This window comes from Callospermophilus lateralis, chromosome 1 (genome assembly GCF_048772815.1).
Source record: "Callospermophilus lateralis isolate mCalLat2 chromosome 1, mCalLat2.hap1, whole genome shotgun sequence".
NCBI classification, from domain to species: Eukaryota; Metazoa; Chordata; class Mammalia; order Rodentia; family Sciuridae; genus Callospermophilus; species Callospermophilus lateralis.
Genome location: NC_135305.1, coordinates 213,706,561 through 213,724,906, shown reverse-complemented (window position 1 = coordinate 213,724,906; position 18,346 = coordinate 213,706,561). Strand labels below are relative to the sequence as shown.

Here is an 18,346-nt window from a genome sequence, read left to right as displayed (position 1 = left end):
GTGTACAGAATGTTGTAGCTAATTCACTATAGTATGTATATATGGGGGGGGGACAAAGAGAAAGCAAATTTGGCAAAATATTAACTCTTGCTGGAACCAGGAGGGTGGTCTGTGGGTATTCATTTTCTTATTCTGTTTTAAAAAATATTTTTAATCCTAGATGGACCCAATACCTTTATTTTATTGGTTTATTTTTACATGGCACTGAGGATTGAACCCAGTGCCTCACACGTGCAAAGCAAGTGCTCTACCACTGAGCCACACCCACAGCCCCATTTTATTTTATTTTTTAAGTTTGTGACAGGTTTGAAAAATTGCAAAATAACATGGGGGTGGGAAATACCCATATTTCTCTCCCATCCCAGAGGGGACCCTCTGGGGGTTTGGTGTGTATCTTTCCAGTTGTGTGTTTCCTTGAAAATGTGCATTGTTTCAATGGTTGTTCTGTTATAATATCTGAATTATTTTTTCCTCACTCAGCACTTCTTGCTGTGCATTTTAGCATTGCGCCTTGATAATCCACCTATATTGCTAATTTCTGCAGTTCCATTTTTTTTTCTTTTTTGCAGTGCTGGGGATGGGACCCAGGGTCTCATGCATGCTAAACCTGTGCTATCTATAAGCTTCACCTCCAGCCCTCTACTTTCAAAATACTTCTTAAATCCAGCTACTCTGGAGGCTGTGGCAGGAGGATTGCAAATTAGAGGCCAGCCTTGGCAACTTGGTGAGACCTTGTGTCAAAACAAAACAAAACAAAAATTAAATGAAAGGACTGGAGATGTAGCTCAGTGGTAAAGCATCCCTGGCTTCAGTCCTCAGTATCAAAGACAAACAACAAAACAAAACAAAACACCTCTTTAATCCTGCCCTGCGCTCCCCTCACAGCCCTCCTGGGTTCAATTCCATCACCTCCCGCCTGGACCCTGGGCTCCTCCGCAGCCTGTTCCACCCTCAGCAGCCAGGGGGCGCCTGTGAGCACCCGAATCAGATCAGGACCCTCCTCTGCGGAGGGTCCCCCAGCAGGCCGCCTGCCATCCAAGAACAGAAAGGCTCTGTGAGCAGAAGGGTTTCTCCTGGAGTCAAGCTTCGCCCCACAGATGCCCGGCATCGCTTTCCCGGGGAAATTTGGGTCACAAACCGCCCAGGTCCCATCTCACCTCCCAGGGAAAAGCCACCCCAGCCGTGTCCCTTCTGACTCAGACTCTCACAACCGGCTGCTCTTGGTCCTCAGGCAGGGCCTGCCTCAGCAGCTCCCTGACCAGGCCTCTGTCATCTCTGGGCACACCCTGCCCTGCGCACTCTGTTCAAGCCTCCCCAGGGCTGAGGTGGGGGAGGGGAGGGATCCTCATTGGGCCTGGCCGGTTCCACACCCCCATCTGCTTAGGAGGCCCATCCTTGACCCCTGACAAAGCCCTGTGACTCTCCCGTGGGCGCAGGGTCCATCAGGCTCATGGAAGTGCCTTGGTGGGCATAGTGGGCTGAATGCTGCCCTCTTCCCCACCAAAAGGTACGTCCACATCCCAGGACCTGTGGATGCCACATTCTTTGGAATAAGGCTGTTGGCAGGTGCCATTTATTTATTTGTTTGTTTTTACAGCGCTGGGGATAGAACCCAGAGCCTCACCAGGCTGAGCGTATGTTCTGCCACTGAGCTGCAGCCCGGCCTGTGAAGATGCAGTTTAGTGAAGAATCTTGAGACCGTCCAGGATTAGGCTGGGCCTGAAACCCAATGAAAGAAGCCTTTGTAGGAAACAGAGGGAGGAGCACAGAGACACACTGAGGGGAGGGCCATGTGAAGATGTTGGCAGAGAGATGTCTGCAGAAGCCACCAGGCATGCCATGCATGCCCCTTTAGAGTTCCCAGGAGGGTAAGTTTCCTGACACTTTGATTTTGTACTTCTGGACTCCAGAACACGAGGCAATAGATTTCTGTTTTTTAAACCCCTCGGTTTGTGGTTATTTGTGACGGGAGCCACGGGAATCTGGGATCTCCGGGTCCGTGTTTCCCTGGAGACTGTGAGCTTTCTGAGGCGGCTCCAAGATTGCCATTTGTTACCTAAAGGGTCTCCCAGGTCTGGCCTGAGCTGTTTCTCAAGAACTGTGCCCAGTGACTCATCCATGAATCAGGAAGTAGGAGCAGGGTCCCCAGGAAAGAGGGGCTCTCCTTGAGCCAGAAAAAATAACTGGGAATGTGGGACATGGGGGACTCCCGCAGCCCCCGGGGCTGGTCGACTTTCTTCTGCACATTCCTTGACATGAATGATCAGGGGACAAATGTTGTGAGTGCTCTTGTCAGAGTCACTTTGTCACTTAATTACTTAGTGAACCAATGCTCTGAGAGTCAGTTATGGACCAGTCACTCTGGGCATTGGCTATGCAAGCTCATTAGGACATGGTTAGTGACCTCAGGGAAACTCTGGAAGGGGCCCTTCTGAGTGGTGCCCTGAGGTTGTCGCTCCTTCCCTCATGTCAGGGAGATGTGCGTTTGAATAATCAGAGTTTGAGCAGCAGACTTTCGGCCTCTCGGGGATGGAATTAGCCAACCATGAAAGCATTTTTAAGATCTGGGGGAGAAAAAATGAGTACAGGAACTTGAAAGCCTAGATCTAAATAGAAAAGAATCTAGATGTTTATTGTCCGCATTGTGCTGTTTTGAGATGGAATTTTGGTGCAGTGAGTTCTCAAGACATCGATGACCTATCTCAGGGATTTGAAGTCATCGTGTAAAAGGATACACACCCACACTCCTCCTTCAGCCCCTGCTATATGCAAAGGAAAACAAAAGAAACTCAAAATGCTGGCAGACTCTGAACACACTCAGAGTGAAAACCACAGTTTGCTTGGCAGCCCAACAGGCTCTGCATCATCTGCCTGATCACCTCCCTGCCCTCTCCTCCTCCAACTCTCACACCATTCCCTGTGCTCCAACCTCACTGGGCCCTTGACTGGCTCCTTCAACAACTCAAGCATGTCCCAGCCTCAGGGCCTTTGCACAGGCTATTCCCTGTTCTTGGATGTCCTTCCCTCAGTATCCACACAGCTGCTCCCGACTTCCTTTGTCTACTCAAATGTCACTTTTTTGGCAGGCCATTTGCTGTGCTATTTTAAAATGTACCCAACAGTTTCCACCCACTAGTTTTCTATTTCTCCATTATCTAGCACATTGGACATTTTATTTATTTATGCTTATTTTCTTTTTACCCTTACTTACCATCAGCTCCACAGGGATAGGGATTTTATTTTGTGTGTGCTGGGGTGGAACCCAGGGCCTGGCACACACCAAGCTAGCACTCTACCACTGAGCTGCACCTCAGCCCAAGGACAGGAATTTTTAACTTCTGTGTTCCCAGAATCAAGACCTGGCTAACACACAAGAGGTGCTCAATAAAAGCTTATTAAATGGATGAGTACTAAGTGACTGGCATTATCATTAGCAATGAGAACAACAAATATTTAAGATAGGTTTTCTGAAAGGTACTTTAGAAATATTTGCTATTTTTTTCCCACCGCGGGGTGGGGGGCATCCCAGGGTCTTGTGCAGGCTAAGTGCCTGCTGTGCTGCTGGGCTACCCCTCACCCGGGAGCTGTGTTGTCACTGTGCTTCCCTCATGCATCCCCTTGCTAGTTGTTACAGCATCCTTAAAAGACCTGCACCTTCGTTTCTCCCATTTTTGAAAGGAGGCCACTGAGAATCAGATGGTCACTTGCCCAAGGACACACAGCAGCAGAGTGATAGAGCCGGGATCCAAAGCCAGGTCGCTGAGCTCTGGAGCCCAGTGCTCTTCTAATGAGTGGGTTGTCAGGAGAGGCCTCGGGAGGGAGCCTAAGTTTAGGGGCTTCCTCAGGCTGGCTGAGGGTCTCAGCGGCTCACCTGGGATTTGGCTCCTGGAGCTCAGCAGAGCACTGACCCAAATGACTCCAGACTCACCTTCTTTGGGGTTACAAGCTGTGGGTCAAGAACCCTTCACATACCCGAGGAATGATGACAAGAGCTGGGACACAGGGCTCGCTCTAGCCAGTGCCTCCCTGGTGTGCCCATGCCTGTCTGTAGACATGACATTCTACAGACCCAGGAGAGAGGTACTATCTCATGCCCATTTTATAGCTGAAGAAATGAAGGCCAGAGAGGGTAGGTCACTTGCACAAGGTCACCTAGCTAGAAAGTCATCAAGCTGAGGCTCAAACCTGGAAGCAGGAATAATGGCTGCAGAACAATCAGGGGCCACCAAAATGATGGACTGAAACTTCACAGGATATAGGTAGAGTTGACAAGATGGCTCCGTTACCGTGTCGTATCACGTGGGGGGCGGGAGGGGGTGTAGGGTACATAGCATTTGAGTTAAAACAAAAAAACTGCATTCCCTGTGGCACCTCAGGAAAGGTACTTGAGAAAGTGGGAACATTGGGGGTGGAGGTGAACGCCGCGGATGAGGGAGGATTTTACGCCCTGAACCTTTTGCAGTTTTTATTCCTGTTCAGCCACAAAAATCAAACTCAAAAATGAGCAGTTATGCTCGTGCTTATGTAAGCACACCCTTGGATCCACACCAAAAAAGTGTCGCACCACTGCCTGCCTGTCCTGGTGAAGTGGGAAAGGGAGGGTCAGAGCTCAGCTCCACCGATGGACATTTCGAGGGTTATACCATTTGTTTTTGAGGTGCCGGGGTGGAACCCGGAGCCCTGTAGGTGCCCTGCAAGCGCTCTGCTGCTGAGCCACACACCCACCCCTTATTACAAGGAGTTTCCCATCTCCTACCCTCCTCTCCAGGTCACTCAGGCAGCTCAGCCACAGTTTGTGGAAGTTCCTAGACCTTCAGGAACATTGTGGTCACCTGCAGCACTTCAATATGAAATCCACAGGGACCTGTTTCAGAAAGACAACTCTGACCCCCCCCCCCCCCAACTGAGGCCTGGGTCAGTTCTGTAGCAATGTGGCCCAGGGGCCTGGGCTGGTGAACAGCTTTCAATACTTCCTTTTGGCTCCAGTCTCAGGCTCACTTTCTGTCTGGGGGAGCCTCTCCTGGCTCCACGAAGCTGTATTATACTTGGTAAAAAAACCTCTAGACCTGCACCATCCAACAGATGCCACTAGCCACAAACACATGGTGGCTGAACCCTTCATTTGTGATTGGAGCAACTGCAACTATCTTAACCTTCATGCTGTTCCCACTATTGGAGAGTTGCCTTGGGCAGTGCTGTCTAAGACTGTGTCCAGCAATCATTTCAATGGGAAGGGGAAGCTGTTCTTAGCTCCAAGCAGTGTGATTTTTTTTTTTTTTTTTTTTTTAACTTTAAAACACTAAATAGCATCTCCCATCTTGCTCAGTGAGGCAGCAGGGATTAGCATGCAAGAGGCCCTGGTTTTATCCTCCACTATTGCCAAAAACAAAGTACCACTTTGTAGCTAAATAGCATTACATTTTTGTAAGCCTGTATAATTACTTACCTTATAATAAAACCAGTTCCTTAAAAAGTTACAAAGTAAAAGCCTCAGTAGCCAACAAATAAGAGGCAGGAAATGGATCTTCCCAGGGCGGGGTCAGCTCCTGGGAGGCCGGAATTCTAGTTCTGGTTTGGCAGAGCCCGCCAGAAAGCCTGCCCTGGCAGAAAGCCTGACAGGGCATTAGAAATGCAGATCACACCTCTCCTTGGCCCCGGTGACCAGGTCACCAGGCAAAGCCAGAGTCCTCCCTGGAAGACAGGCAAGAACATCTAGGAGCCAGCCCCTACCCCAGCTTTGGCCCTAACCTTCACCAAATGAGCAGCATCCACTGTACTCCAGCCTTGCTGTTTGGATGGGTTAGCGTTCCCTAACCCAGCAAGGCAGACTTATCTTTGCCCTGCAGAGGATTCCCCTCCTGCCTCCTGCCCACCCCGCCCTCTCCCTGACTGTCTTTGGAGGGATGCCCAGGCCCCCACCCCATCCCCAGAACCAGCAGAACCCTCAAACAGAGTCGCAGGACCGCTCCCCTGAGGTTTAGCATCAGTCTTTAATGCTGTCACGCTGCATAATGACAAGTCACACACTTTGGTCTCGTGTCGGCAGTGGCAACTTACAATAAGTCTAAAGGTCTGAGCACCAGACTGGTCTCCAGAAAACAGACATTTTTTTGTTCCAACTCTCCCACTCCCAAGGTTTCTTCCGATTCTTGGCTCTGTACAGAGAGCAGCAGCTGCCGTGGACTATTTTCATTTGAGTGCACACCAACTTTACATGGAATTATAAAAACATATTTACAGACGTTCCACAGTGCTCCTGTAATCAGAAGCAAAGACCCTTTTATCAAAAGGGATTATATCTAGGGCTGTGCAAAATTCAAAGGGATCAGATCCCTTTGAGAAGAGTCCAGAGTCCATTAAACAAAAAAATCACCTGGGCCACTGGTTAAGCCTCAGGTGTGCCAAAGGATTGCTTTATGGACAAAGGAAAAGAGTGTGACCCATAAATCAGCACTTTCAGTGTCACCAGAGCCAGAGGTCAGGAGGACCCCCTGCTCCAGCCAGGCCACCAGGACCTGGGGGGAGAGGTGGGTGCGAGACTCACTCCCTGGAGGCTGGCTCCCTTGGTCCTGCTGGAACGAGGTATTGCTGTGGTGCCAGCCAGGCAGTTCTGCAGAACTGATTTAGGTTCTCAATTTGAGATGGTCAAAGAGAAGAGAGGATTCTTCAGGGGACAAGCAAGGTGTGGGAGACAAATACAGAATAAAACACGAACCGATCATACAACACAAACTGAGGAGTGCACAGGGTCTGGTGACCAAGATGGCAGGTTGACACCATCTAACAGCAGGAAGCAAAGGGACTACAGAGGGATCAAGTCCAGCTGTGGGCCTGTCTCTCGCCCTGGGCAGGGACTGGAGGAGCAGAAGGTGGGCCCATCCCAGGAGGGCTGCAGGAACCAGTAGGGCAGACTGTAATGCCCTTCTCTGCTGTGCCCACCACCTGCCGCTCTATCGCTCGAAAAACCACTTAAGTCTAGTGCACGACTTTGAAAGATTGTAATATATTCTCTGGAAAACATTCAGCAGTACGAAAGCCCTCCCTGGGCCCTCCCGCCTCTCTCTGTCCACAACTGGTGAACGGTCCGGAAATCCTTGAGCTGTGGAAAGGTCCCTGGTTAGTCCTTGGGGAATGCAGGTGACTATATTGGAAGAACCTGCTCAAGTACGGTTCTTGACGTCTGGGGAATCCTTTCTGGGAAGATCACTTCAAACTCGATAACGAGGTCCCCGCGTTTCTCGGGCGTTTTGGGGAGGGGGAGGCCTTCTCCAGGAACTTTTCGCCGCATGCCAGGCCTGATGACATCTTTGAATACGACGGGTATGGTCCTGCCGTCCAGAGTGGGGACGTTTACTGTACAGCCACACAAAGCCTTGGAAAACAAATGGACAGCATTAGATAAAGATAGCTTAGGAAGTTCAACTCTTGCCTACAGGTTTTTTGGTGCAGGGTCAGATCCATTAGGCCTCTGCAGCTAAGACCCTGCCCCAAATCTGCCCATATCACCAGCAGGGAAGCTCAAGCTCTGGTCAGTCTTGCTCTGTGCCCCCCAAGTCCGGCATAAACCACATGCTCAGAAACACTTATAGAACAAAAACTGAATGGCTTTAAAAAGCAGCTGCCTCCCTGCACAGGGCCCCACCTAGTCCCTTACCTCTCGAAGGGTAATCCTGGCAGGATAAATGACGTCAGAACCATCTCTCTTAAAGATATTGTGTGGCTTGTCCTTTAAAACAAAGACAATGTCAGCTGGAATGTTGTTGGAGGTCTGGTCTCCTTCCTTGGGGAAGGTGATTTTGGTCCCTTCTTTCCACCCCCTCTTCACTTCAATGGTCAAAATTTTGTCTTCGTTTCGAATGCTCTTTCCATCGGGGTTCAGCCGCTTGTGTGAGATTTTCATCTTCTTGGTACAGCCGCTGTAAATTTCTTCAAGGGAGACCCTCAGGTCGTGGGTGACAGGGGGATCTTGCTTCTTCCGGGTGGGCTCTTGGGGAGGGCGGGAGCGACCAAAGTTCATGTTGGTGAAGCCACCCATGCCCATGGGAAAACTGGAGAATGGGTCATCGATGTCCATGCCTTCCTCTCCGTTCCGCTGCCCAAAAAAGGTATCAAAGGGATTTCTGCCACCAAAGAATTCAGCAAACATGGCATGAGGGTCTCCATGGAATGTGTAGCTGAAAGAGGTACCGTTAGCACCACCGCTGCTACCGCCACTGGGGCCACCGCCCTTCAGGCCTGAAAAGCAAAATCAGAATCTGTCAGTTGGTTGACCAGGTGCTTCTCTCTAGCTTTCCTTAAGGGAGAAAACAAAAACAAAAACAAAAACAAAAACTTGGGAACCCTGGACCAAGAATTCTTTAAAGACTGTCAAGGAAGAATCCTAAGCTTTACCACTTTCAGCATCAGCAGCAGCAATAAAAAGACCACCCACTCTATTTCACTGTGACAGGTCAGTGGCAAAGGGCTTAAGCTCTGAGTTGGCCACCTCCAGGTGCCACTCAGGTCCTTCCACTTATTGACTGACCCATCCTCCCAGCTGTTACAAGGTTTTACAAAAAAACTCACTAAAAGAAGGGTAAAAAAAAGGCACGATTCAGAGGAGCATTCAGAGGGGCCTACTCTAAACGCCCGAGGGCTGGAGATGTGCAGAGAGTAGGAATCAATGAAGGTTAGCACACCGACAGTTTTCAAGTTCTCTCTGGTATCAATCGCCATCACCCCGAAACACAAAGTCAGTTTATTTCTTAGGCTCAAGCCCAGAGGTCAGTCTGAGTCATCGGCGGCCAGCGGACGACAGGGTCGCGGATCGGCCGCAGGCGCGCCGCCGGCTCCCGCACCTGGACAGCCGCCTCGCGCCCCGCCCCGTACGTGCCTGGCGCGGAGCTGGGTCAGCGTCTCGCAGGGATTACCTCACCCGGCCGCAGGGCCCCGCCGCGCCGCCAGCACCCTCCCCGGCTCCCGCGCCCCGGGCCGCTCGGGGACGTGGGCGGCACCCCGAGAGGGGCGGCCCCAAACCTACTAGAAGCTTCTGAGCGAGCGGCGCGTCCAGGACTCCTCCTCCCACCCGGAGGCCGCCAATCCGAGGGCGGAGGCCGCGCGGCCAGAGGGCGGGGGCCACCCGCCCCGGGCCCGCGAAGTCCCCCCGGGGGCCGGAGAGCATTCGGCGTGCCTCGGTTTCCCCGCCTGTCAAACGGCGGGGGCGCACCCGCACCGCGCGCGCGCACACACACGCACCTTCCTCCCCGTAGCGGTCGAAGATCTCGCGCTTGCGCGGGTCGCTGAGCACGTCGTAGGCCTCGGCGATCTCCTTGAACTTCTCCTCGGCGCCGGGCTCCTTGTTCTTGTCCGGGTGGTAGCGCAGTGCCTGGCGGCGGTAGGCCCGCTTGATCTCCTCGTCCGACGCGCCGCGGGCCAGGCCCAGCGTCTGATAGTAGTCCTTGCCCATGGCCCCCACCTGCGGCCCGCCGCCCAGCTGTCGCCGTCCCCCGGCTCCGCCGCCGCCCCGTCCTGGACTCTATATACCCGTCCGGCGGAAGCTTCCAGAGCCCGCCAGCCCCCTCCAGAACCTTCCGCCCCGCCCCTCGCGCCGCGACGGCCAATCGCCGGTGCTCAGTCCGTGACGCGCGACATCCGGGGCGGGGTCAAGCCGCCAACGGCCGACCGCGCGGGGATACGCCCCTTCCCACTGTGCTTTGGGCAACGCCTCCCAGTGGCGCGCGCACTGGCCGACGGAGTCCTGCCCACCCTCCAGAGAGAGCCAATCGCGATCTTCTTTCCGTATCTCCGCTAACAGGGCCCGTCTTGCGCCCAGTCCCTACCAATAGGTTACGAGGCGTTCCTGAACCTCGGCCGAACGCGCCGATCCGAGAAGGGGCGGGGCCTGAGGCGACCCCACTCCTCGAGGCTGCCCCGCCTCTTCGGAAGGTGACAGTCTGCTGCGCTCTCTCACTGCTGGCAGTGGCTCTGGGCACACTACCCGACCTCTCTGCCCAGGTTCTCCTGCTGTAACACGGGCTAAAAGTACCCTCTCGCCCTCCTCTCCTGGCTGTAGGGATGCAACCGAGAGCCCCAAGACTGTGCCTTGTCCCCGTCAAGCGAGGTGAAGACCCGGGACCAAAGCTCACCTCTCTGAGGAGACCTTCGCAGTCCTGCCCTTCAGGCCTTTCACTTACAGTCTTCTAAAGAGCTAAATCTGAAATTAGCTTGTTCTTGGCTTTCATGCTAAATGTCACCTTTCTCCAGTCTGGGATTGCCACGAGGCAGGCACTGGCCCCCGTGTTGGGTCTCCAGTACCTGCAGTAGGGTCTGGCACAGTTGCAGTGCACACTTCATAAATACACCTAGTGGTTTTTACACACGTGCTTCTTTTCTCTTCCCACTACCTTTATGATCTGGGGATCATCTGTAGGTTACGTGGTGATCTTGTTTGGTTCTGAATATCTGGGGTGCCCCTGGTCAAGGACACCACACTGATGATGAGGGAAAAGAGGCTTAGAAGGGGGCATCACTTGAGAAGGACCTGCAAGGAGTGGTGTAAGCAGTGGTGGTTCCCAAAGGGGAGATGCTCCTGAACGAGAGGGCTGGAAGGTCAAGGCCTCTCTGGAACCAGACAATCCCCTGCTTCCAGCATTCCCTAGCTGCGTGATCTTGGGCTGGTTACTTAGCTGCCACCCTGGGCTCAGCTTCCTCCTCTGTACAGTGGGGATGGAAACTGTACCCACCTCAAGAAGCCTTTGAAGTTTACATGAGTCAATATTTGTAAAGTGCTCAAAACAGGCCTCACACAAAGGAAGCCTTGTCTAAGGGGTGACTGTCTTGTTAGTGGTGGGCTGCTGAGCCACACCCTTCCTGGCAGCTCCACAGTAGAAAGATTCTGGTGACCACTGTTCTTAGCAGGATGGGACTACTGAGAAAGAGGATCATGGCCTTTTCCTGCTGTCCAGCTGGGGAATTCTGGCTCTCCCTACCCACCGAGGAAACAGAATCAGTCAGGACTCTGAACTAGGATGGATGCACACAGGCCCACCGGGACCATGGGGCCAGCTGGGGCTGGGTGCCCAGTAGCCCAGCATAGTAGAAAGGGTCCTGGACCAATCTCAAGGGACAGAGGATGATATTTAAAGTTACATTAATAAAAAGCAAGAGAGTCATCATCATGGGGGAAAACCCAGAGCCTGTGGACTTCCTCATCTGATTACTCCAGTATTTCATAGCACAGCTTTAATTTAGAATTACAGAAAGGGCTCTAGATGGGCCTATCTGGTTGTAGTAAAATTTCCTGTAACACTGGAGGGCAACATCTTACTAAAAGGGATATCCTCATATTTGGGGGCAAACTTAGGGCTGGTACTCCCTTCTCCTTGAGTAAGTCTGGATCATATTTGGGAAATTTCAACTGTTAATTCCCAAGCCTGTGGAAATGTATTCAGTGGGTGAGTATGTATTTATTAGCATGTGCAAGGCCCTGGGTTTGATCCCCAGCACCAAACTACTACCACCACCACTGCCACCACCACTACCAAAACACCAAGCCAACTCAATGACTTTGTTTATGTTTTTTTTTTTTTTAATACCAGGGATTGAGCCCAGGGGAACTTAACCACTGAGCCATACCAAAGCCCTTTTTATTTAATTCTTAAAACTTGAGACAGGGTCCAAGTTGCTGAAAGCCTTGCTAAGTTGCTGAGGCTGGCTTTGAACTTGCAATCCTCCTGCCTCAGGCACCCAAGCCACTGGGATTACAGGCATGTGCCAATGCACTGGCCCTTATGGTGCTTTGACCTGGTAAGAACTGGGCACTTCAGACTGGAAAAATGGCCTTTTCAGAAACTTCAACAAATATGGACTGTCAACTCTGAGAAGTTACGATAGTGCATCAGCCTGGTTAGGCTCTAGAATCTATTCCATTAAACATGAATCTAGTGTTGCTGTGAAGGTAGTTTTGTAGATGTGGTTAGGTTAACACCTATGATCAGTTGACTGTAAGTACAGGAGATGACCCCTGATGATGTGATTGGGCCGTACTCAGTCAAGAGGCCTTAAAAGCAAACATCAGGGGTCCCCACAGAAGAAGCCAACAGCTTCTTTTCAAGAGTTCCCAGCCTGCTGGCTTGCAGATTTCAAACTTGTTTAGTCAGTCTCTACAATCATGCAAGCTAATTCACTGAAATCAATTTCCTTTCTTTTTTTGCAGTGCTGGGGATGGAACCCAGGGCCTTGTTCATGCTAGGGAAGCACTGAGCTACATCTCTAGCTCCTGAAATAAATCTCCTCTCTGCCCTCCCATGACATTTACTCTGTTTCTTTGGTAAAATTCTGATGATATTGGAACTAAGCAGGTGAGTGTGGTGTGACTTGCCTCAGTTCAAACCCTATACCCACTATTTACTTATTCACTGTGTGATATTGCGCAATTGCTTGATCCCTGGTAGGTCTATACTCTAAGAGTAGACTTTAATTGGACATGGTGTCACATACCTGTAATCCCAGAAATTTGTGAGGCTGAGGCAGGAGAATCCCTAGTTCAAAGCCAGCCTTATGGTGAGGTGCTAAGCAACTCAGTGAGACCCTGTCTCTAAATAAAATACAAAATAGGGCTGGGGATGTGGTTCAGTAGTCAAGTGACCCTGAGTTCAATCCCTGGTACGCCCGCCCCCCCCAAAAAAAAGAATAGCTAACACTGGACTGTGATTGTGGCTTAGTGTTAGAGTGCTTGCCTGGCACAATTGAGGCACTGGGTTGGATCCATAGCACCACATAAAAATAAATAATATAGGTATTATATCTCTATACAATTTAAAAATATTTTTAAAAATAGCTAACATTGACATGGCAAAGCTTATTCTAAGTGCTCAACATATATTAACTCTTTTTAATTTTCTTTTTCCGTGGTGCTGGGAATGGCACCCAGGCCTTGTGTATCCTAGGCAAGTGCTCTACCACCGAGCTACACCCCCAGTTCCTAATCTTTCTCTCTCTCTCTCTCTTTTTTTTTTTGGTACCTGGGATTGAACTGAGGCCGGCTCGACCATTGAGCCACAACCCTAGCCCTATTTTGTATTTTATTTGGACACAGAGTCTCACTGAGTTACTTAGCACCTCAATTTTGCTGAGGTTGGTTTTGAACCCATGATCTTCCTATCTTAGCTTTCTGCGCTGCTGGAATCACAGGCCTGCGCCACTGTGCCTGGCTACCCCCAGCTCCTATTAACTCATTTAATCATCACAACAACCCAAAGAGGTTGGACTGTCATTACACATATGTTACAGTCAGGGAAACTGAGGCTCTAAGAAGTCATGTGACTTGCTCAGGGTCACCCAATGAGTAAAATGCTGAAGTGTTTAGCACACTGAGTGTTTATGGTAAACACTCAGCCTGTTCATAACATGACATAAATGATTATGAAGCCTTAATTTAAAAAATACCCTTCTTCAACTCTACCAGAAAAATTACCAAAAAAATCTTCCAAAGCATGATGGCCACCTGAGCCAGCAATTCCACTCCTAGTGGGATACCCTTATGCAATGAAAAGAACTGCCCAGGAAACAAATAGGGCTACATGAGAAATTCCCGACAAACTTAAATGTCCTTCCATGGGTGAATGGATGAACAAACTGTGATCCATCTATACAATGGAATATTATTCAGACATAAAAAGGAGTGAACTATGGACACAGCAAACAATACAGATGCACTTCAAATGCATTATGTTAGTGAAAGAAGCCAGACTCAAAAGGCTGTGTGATTCCATTTTCTGTGACCTTCTGGAAAAGACTAAAGTATTGGAACAGAAAGCAGATTAGTTGTTGCCAGGAGTTGGCAAATGGAGCAGGAGAATTTTTTATGATGGAAATTTTCTATATCTTGATTGTGGGGGACGTTACATAACTGTATATGTTCAGAACTGTACACTAAAAGGGAGGATTTTACTGTGTGTAAATTATAGCTCAATAAAATACAACAAAAAAAAAGAAAGAAAAGAAAAATTAAAAACCCCAAACATGCCAGGTAAGATAGGATAGAGCTTGGGAACCTCATCTGGGGTTCCTGACACAGCGAAAAGTTGCTAACCAGTCCTGGCCTGCCCTGGCTGGCCTCGCCTTCCTTCACAGGCTCAGAACCAGCAGGGGCACACACCCCAAAACAAGCCAAGTCAGGTTCTGGGAAAATCCACATCCTACCTTACCTGCATGCAGGAAACACAGAAAGAGCTTGTGAAACAGACATCACCAAACACATTAGATCCTGGCCATCCGAATGACCCTGGGTTCCCCAAACCTGAGGCTCTGATCAGCCTTCCATGCTAGAGCTTAAGACCTCTCTGTAGTTTCTCTCTTGAAAATCTTTAAGTAGGAATCTTGCTACAACTGGCTAAGCCAACACTAAGCAGGTTCACCAGTTACCATTAGGAATGCATCAGCCACTGTGCTAGGGATGTGAAGACACAATTAGAATCTAACTGTCCCTATGGTCAGGGCCACACAACAGTGTCATCAGGGGTTTGAACAAAGTGGCCAGTCCTCTTTTCTGAGGATGGATTGGATTTCTGCTGACAGACTGGTTACTGGAATCTAGATGAGGCAAACAAGGGGTTCCTCACGCTTGCAACACTCATCAAAAACAGGGGAAGCGTGGCATGGTGGGGGTGCTGAAGCCTCAGCTACTAAGCGGCCGAGCAGGAGGATCACTTGAGCATGGGAGTTCCAGGGGCAGCCTGAGCAACATCTCAAAACCCAAAACAGAGGGGGCACTGGGGCTGCAGCTCAGAGGGAGACTATGTCTTTATACTGTAGAAGGCCCTGGGTTTGTTGCCCAGTACCACATACAGCCCCCACCCCAACCAAAACCAAATAACAACAACAACAACAACAAAAGAATTCTATTTCTCAAGGCTGCTTCTGCCCTTCTATGATATGAGCTTCTTGGGAGCGATGAGGGGGTGGAAATTATTTGTATGCCTAGCTGGCGCCCAGCATGTAGGTGGCACAACAAAGATTTGTTGCCTGCTGAGTAAGTGTGGGGTTCATAAAAGCTGTCACCAAAGGGAATTTCCAGAACATTCTGAGTTCATGGGAATAGGTGTGAAATTTCCACAAAATGACATCTGTTTGAGCACCATAATGCTTTGCCTAACTGGAACCCGGATATACAGACTAACCTACTCAGATCACATCAGAGAAGCAGGGAATTGGCAGAAAAGGGAAGTGGCAAAATGTGGCTCGATTTTAGGGGTTTTGATCCTGCCTCCTTGGCCTTCCACAGTTAAAGCCTTGACTAAGTCAACTTGGTAGGTTTTATCTGGTAACCTTTGAGTAAATTACCCCTCCCTGTCCCCAGAAGGGCTGAGAGAGGCTTTCAGATTGGGACACAAAGGGCCTCAAAATACTGTGGATCCTACCACTGCCAACAGGGGGGAAAAAAAAAGATCTTTGCTTTTGAAAGCACAATTATAAAACAACTTTGTGTTTTTGAAGCCAGATTTAAAATTAGGTAGTCAGTGTAGTTAGGTAAATCGGGTCTAATATCGAGTGAAATCTAAAATGGAGGCCATGCTGAGAATGATTCTGGGAAACGCAGGACAACTCATGGAGTGTTAATGAAGTCCTGAAAAACCCCTAGGCCCAAAGTCCATCCCAAAGGAATGTTAATGGAGCCCAGGAAACAGCCCCCAACAGATTTGGAGATAGCCCATCCCAAAGAAGTGTTAATGAAGTCCTTCCTGCCCAGATTACTTCTTTGGCCCACCTGTGTCCCACCCCTTGGGCCTTCCAACCCACATTCCATCACTGAAAGAACTATAAAAAGGGGAGACAACCGCAATTCCACGGATTCCACCTCTTGGGTCCCCTTCTTCCTCCGGGAGAAGTCTTTTCTGCTGTCCTTTAATAAACTTCTAATTTCTACTCTGACCTTGCCTCGGCGTGCTTCTCTGGTGTTATTCTTCAACATTGGGGAAGCAAGGATTCGTCACCGATCAACAGCGGTAACATTAACATTTTCACCTGTTTTTGACCAGCTAAGCCCAGTGAAAAAATGATGAGTTTTTGAAGACCACAGCGCTGGTTTCCTTTGCTCTGGAGAAGAGAATCCCCAAAGGCTATAGCTTCACAAGTTTCCAGAATGGAATGTGGATGACTAAATTCCAAGCACTGACTCACCCTGGTCCCAACCCCTTCCCCTGTGAATCAGAGATCTACCTGTAAGGACTCCTTGTTGTTCCCCTGATGCCAGGCCTCCGAGTTCTGAAGGGTTGGTTCAACAGTGGATGAAGGCTCAAGGGTAGGATCTGGAGACAGGAGTAAGGAGTAGAAAAGGTGAAGTGAGACAAGTCCTGTTTGCTCCTCAGCCTGTCCTGAAGGTTTCAGTGTGTGCATGAGTCCCGCTGTGTTGGTACTCAATCTCCCTGGTAGCTCCTAACAGCATGATCAAGGGAACAAAAACATGCCATTGGCCCCAGACTAGCAACGCCAGTAGAAAGACTATGAGAAGACCAAACACTAGCTGGTATTTAAAATGCTTGAATAGGAGGATGGGGGTGTTCAGCGGTAGTGCTTGCCTAGTGTGCTCAAGGCCCTGGATTCAATCCAGCACCACAAGATTAAGGGGAAAAAAAGTTAGAATAGGCACATCATTAAAGTAAAAAGAAGTAAGAAAAAGAATTAAAGAATTGGGTGCAATGGCTTATGCTGTAATTTCAGTGACTAGAGAAGCTGAGGCAGGAGAATTGCAAATTTGAGGATGGGCAGTTTAGCAAGACTCTGGCTCAAAAATAGAAAAATAAAAAGGGCTGGAGATGTAGCTCAGGGGTAATGTGTCTCTGGGTTCAGTTCTCAGTTGGGAAGGGGATGCTAGTTTTAAAAAAGTAAAAAGAAACAAGGGGCCTGGCATGGTGGTGGACACCTGTAATCCCAGCAGTTTGGGAATCTGAGGCAGGAGGATCACAAGTTCAAATCCAGTCTCAGCAACTTATCACAACTTAAGGAGGCCCTAAGTAACTCAGTGAGACCCTGTTTCTAAATAAAATACAAAAAACGGCCAAGGATGTGGGTCAGTGGTTCAGCACCCCTGGATTCATTCCCTAGTACCAAAAAAAAAAAAAAAAAAAAGGAATTTAATTTTAATCCATTAAGTCCCAAGTTTTCAATTTTACATAGGACAATGGGACATCATGGGTTACTCATTTATTTTAATCCAGTACAGCAAAAATAATATTACTTCAACCTGTAATCATCATAAAATGTTATGATTTAGTGATGGAAACATTCATAGTTTATTGCTACAGTGGAAATATTTGCATTTTCTCAATTATTTTATTTATTTAATTAATCATTTTTTAAAAAATATTTATTTTTTAGTTGTACACAATACCTTTATTTTGTTTATTTTTATGTGGTGCTGAGGATCGAACCCAGGGCCTTGCACGTGCTAGGCGAGTGCTCTACCGCTGAGCCCCAGCCCCTCATTTATTTTACAGTTAAATATTTTTTACTTGCCCTTTGCCTTCAGTTTAATTTCTTTCAGGATTTTTTTCAGATGTATTTAAATAATGGTATGGCAGTCATTCCGGATGGAAATAAAACCATCTTTTCATTAAACAAAACAGAACAGCCATTAAGAAAAAATTTCTTTACATTCACCCTTTCATCCTGTTTGAAATCTGTATTCTAACATTAACGGCACAATTTGGGAAGGCCACTTTTCAGGAGCTCAGTAGCCAACGTGACCAGTAGTAACCACACTGGACAACTGCGCAGGTAGGGACAAACGTGGGCTTCCTGCTTACAGGACCGAGCAAGGTGGGACAGGGGCTGTTACTGAAAAGGGCAATGAACACAACCCCGCAATGGGGCTGGGGTTCAAGTTGCAGGTTGGGGGACTCGAGGTAGATTTAAGCCCCTCCATTTCTCCTTTCCTTCCTTCCCACTCAGGACAGATGGAATCCCCTCACCACGGCGGCCGTGCCATCCAGGCTCTCCTGCCCGCGCCCTCACTCCCCCAGGCCTCTCCGGAAGCTCCCCAGTACCCCCGGGCCGCCCACCTTGGAATTCACCTAGCTGCGCCGTCCGCCATGTGGACGCTGCCCTCCCTGTCACTCAACTTCTCCCGCCCCCCGCCTAGCCGCAACCGTCGCTTCGCTCGGTTTCCACAGCTACGCCACCAAGGGGCGGGTCAAGGGCGCGCGCGGCGCCGTCACTCTCTTTTGATTGGTGGGTGGCCAAGCCCCTTCTTTTAGCCACTCCTGCCCTTGCTCCGCCCCGCCTCAGTGGGTCCCGCAAGCTGATTGGCCAGGCCTGTGGTACGAGTGTCTGGTTTTCGCTCCGACTGTGGCTGAGAGGTGGGGGCGAC

The 18,346-nt window shown here is 49.5% G+C and overlaps 1 protein-coding gene across 3 annotated transcripts in view; it reads right to left on the bottom strand.

Annotated features, from left to right (window-relative positions):
• Positions 1-5,971: 5,971 nt before the first annotated feature.
• Positions 5,972-18,346, bottom strand: part of Dnajb1 (DnaJ heat shock protein family (Hsp40) member B1) — a 35,069-nt gene continuing 22,694 nt past the window's right edge. For all 3 annotated transcript variants that reach the window (XM_076847889.2, XM_076847890.2, XM_076847891.2), the window contains 3 exons: positions 9,235-16,286; positions 7,655-8,235; positions 5,972-7,372 (listed from right to left, as the gene is read on the bottom strand). In XM_076847889.2, the coding sequence (XP_076704004.1) occupies positions 7,142-7,372; positions 7,655-8,235; positions 9,235-9,445 (1,023 nt within the window). In that variant the 5' untranslated portion in view covers positions 9,446-16,286 and the 3' untranslated portion in view covers positions 5,972-7,141. The remainder of the gene's footprint in view (positions 7,373-7,654; positions 8,236-9,234; positions 16,287-18,346) is intronic.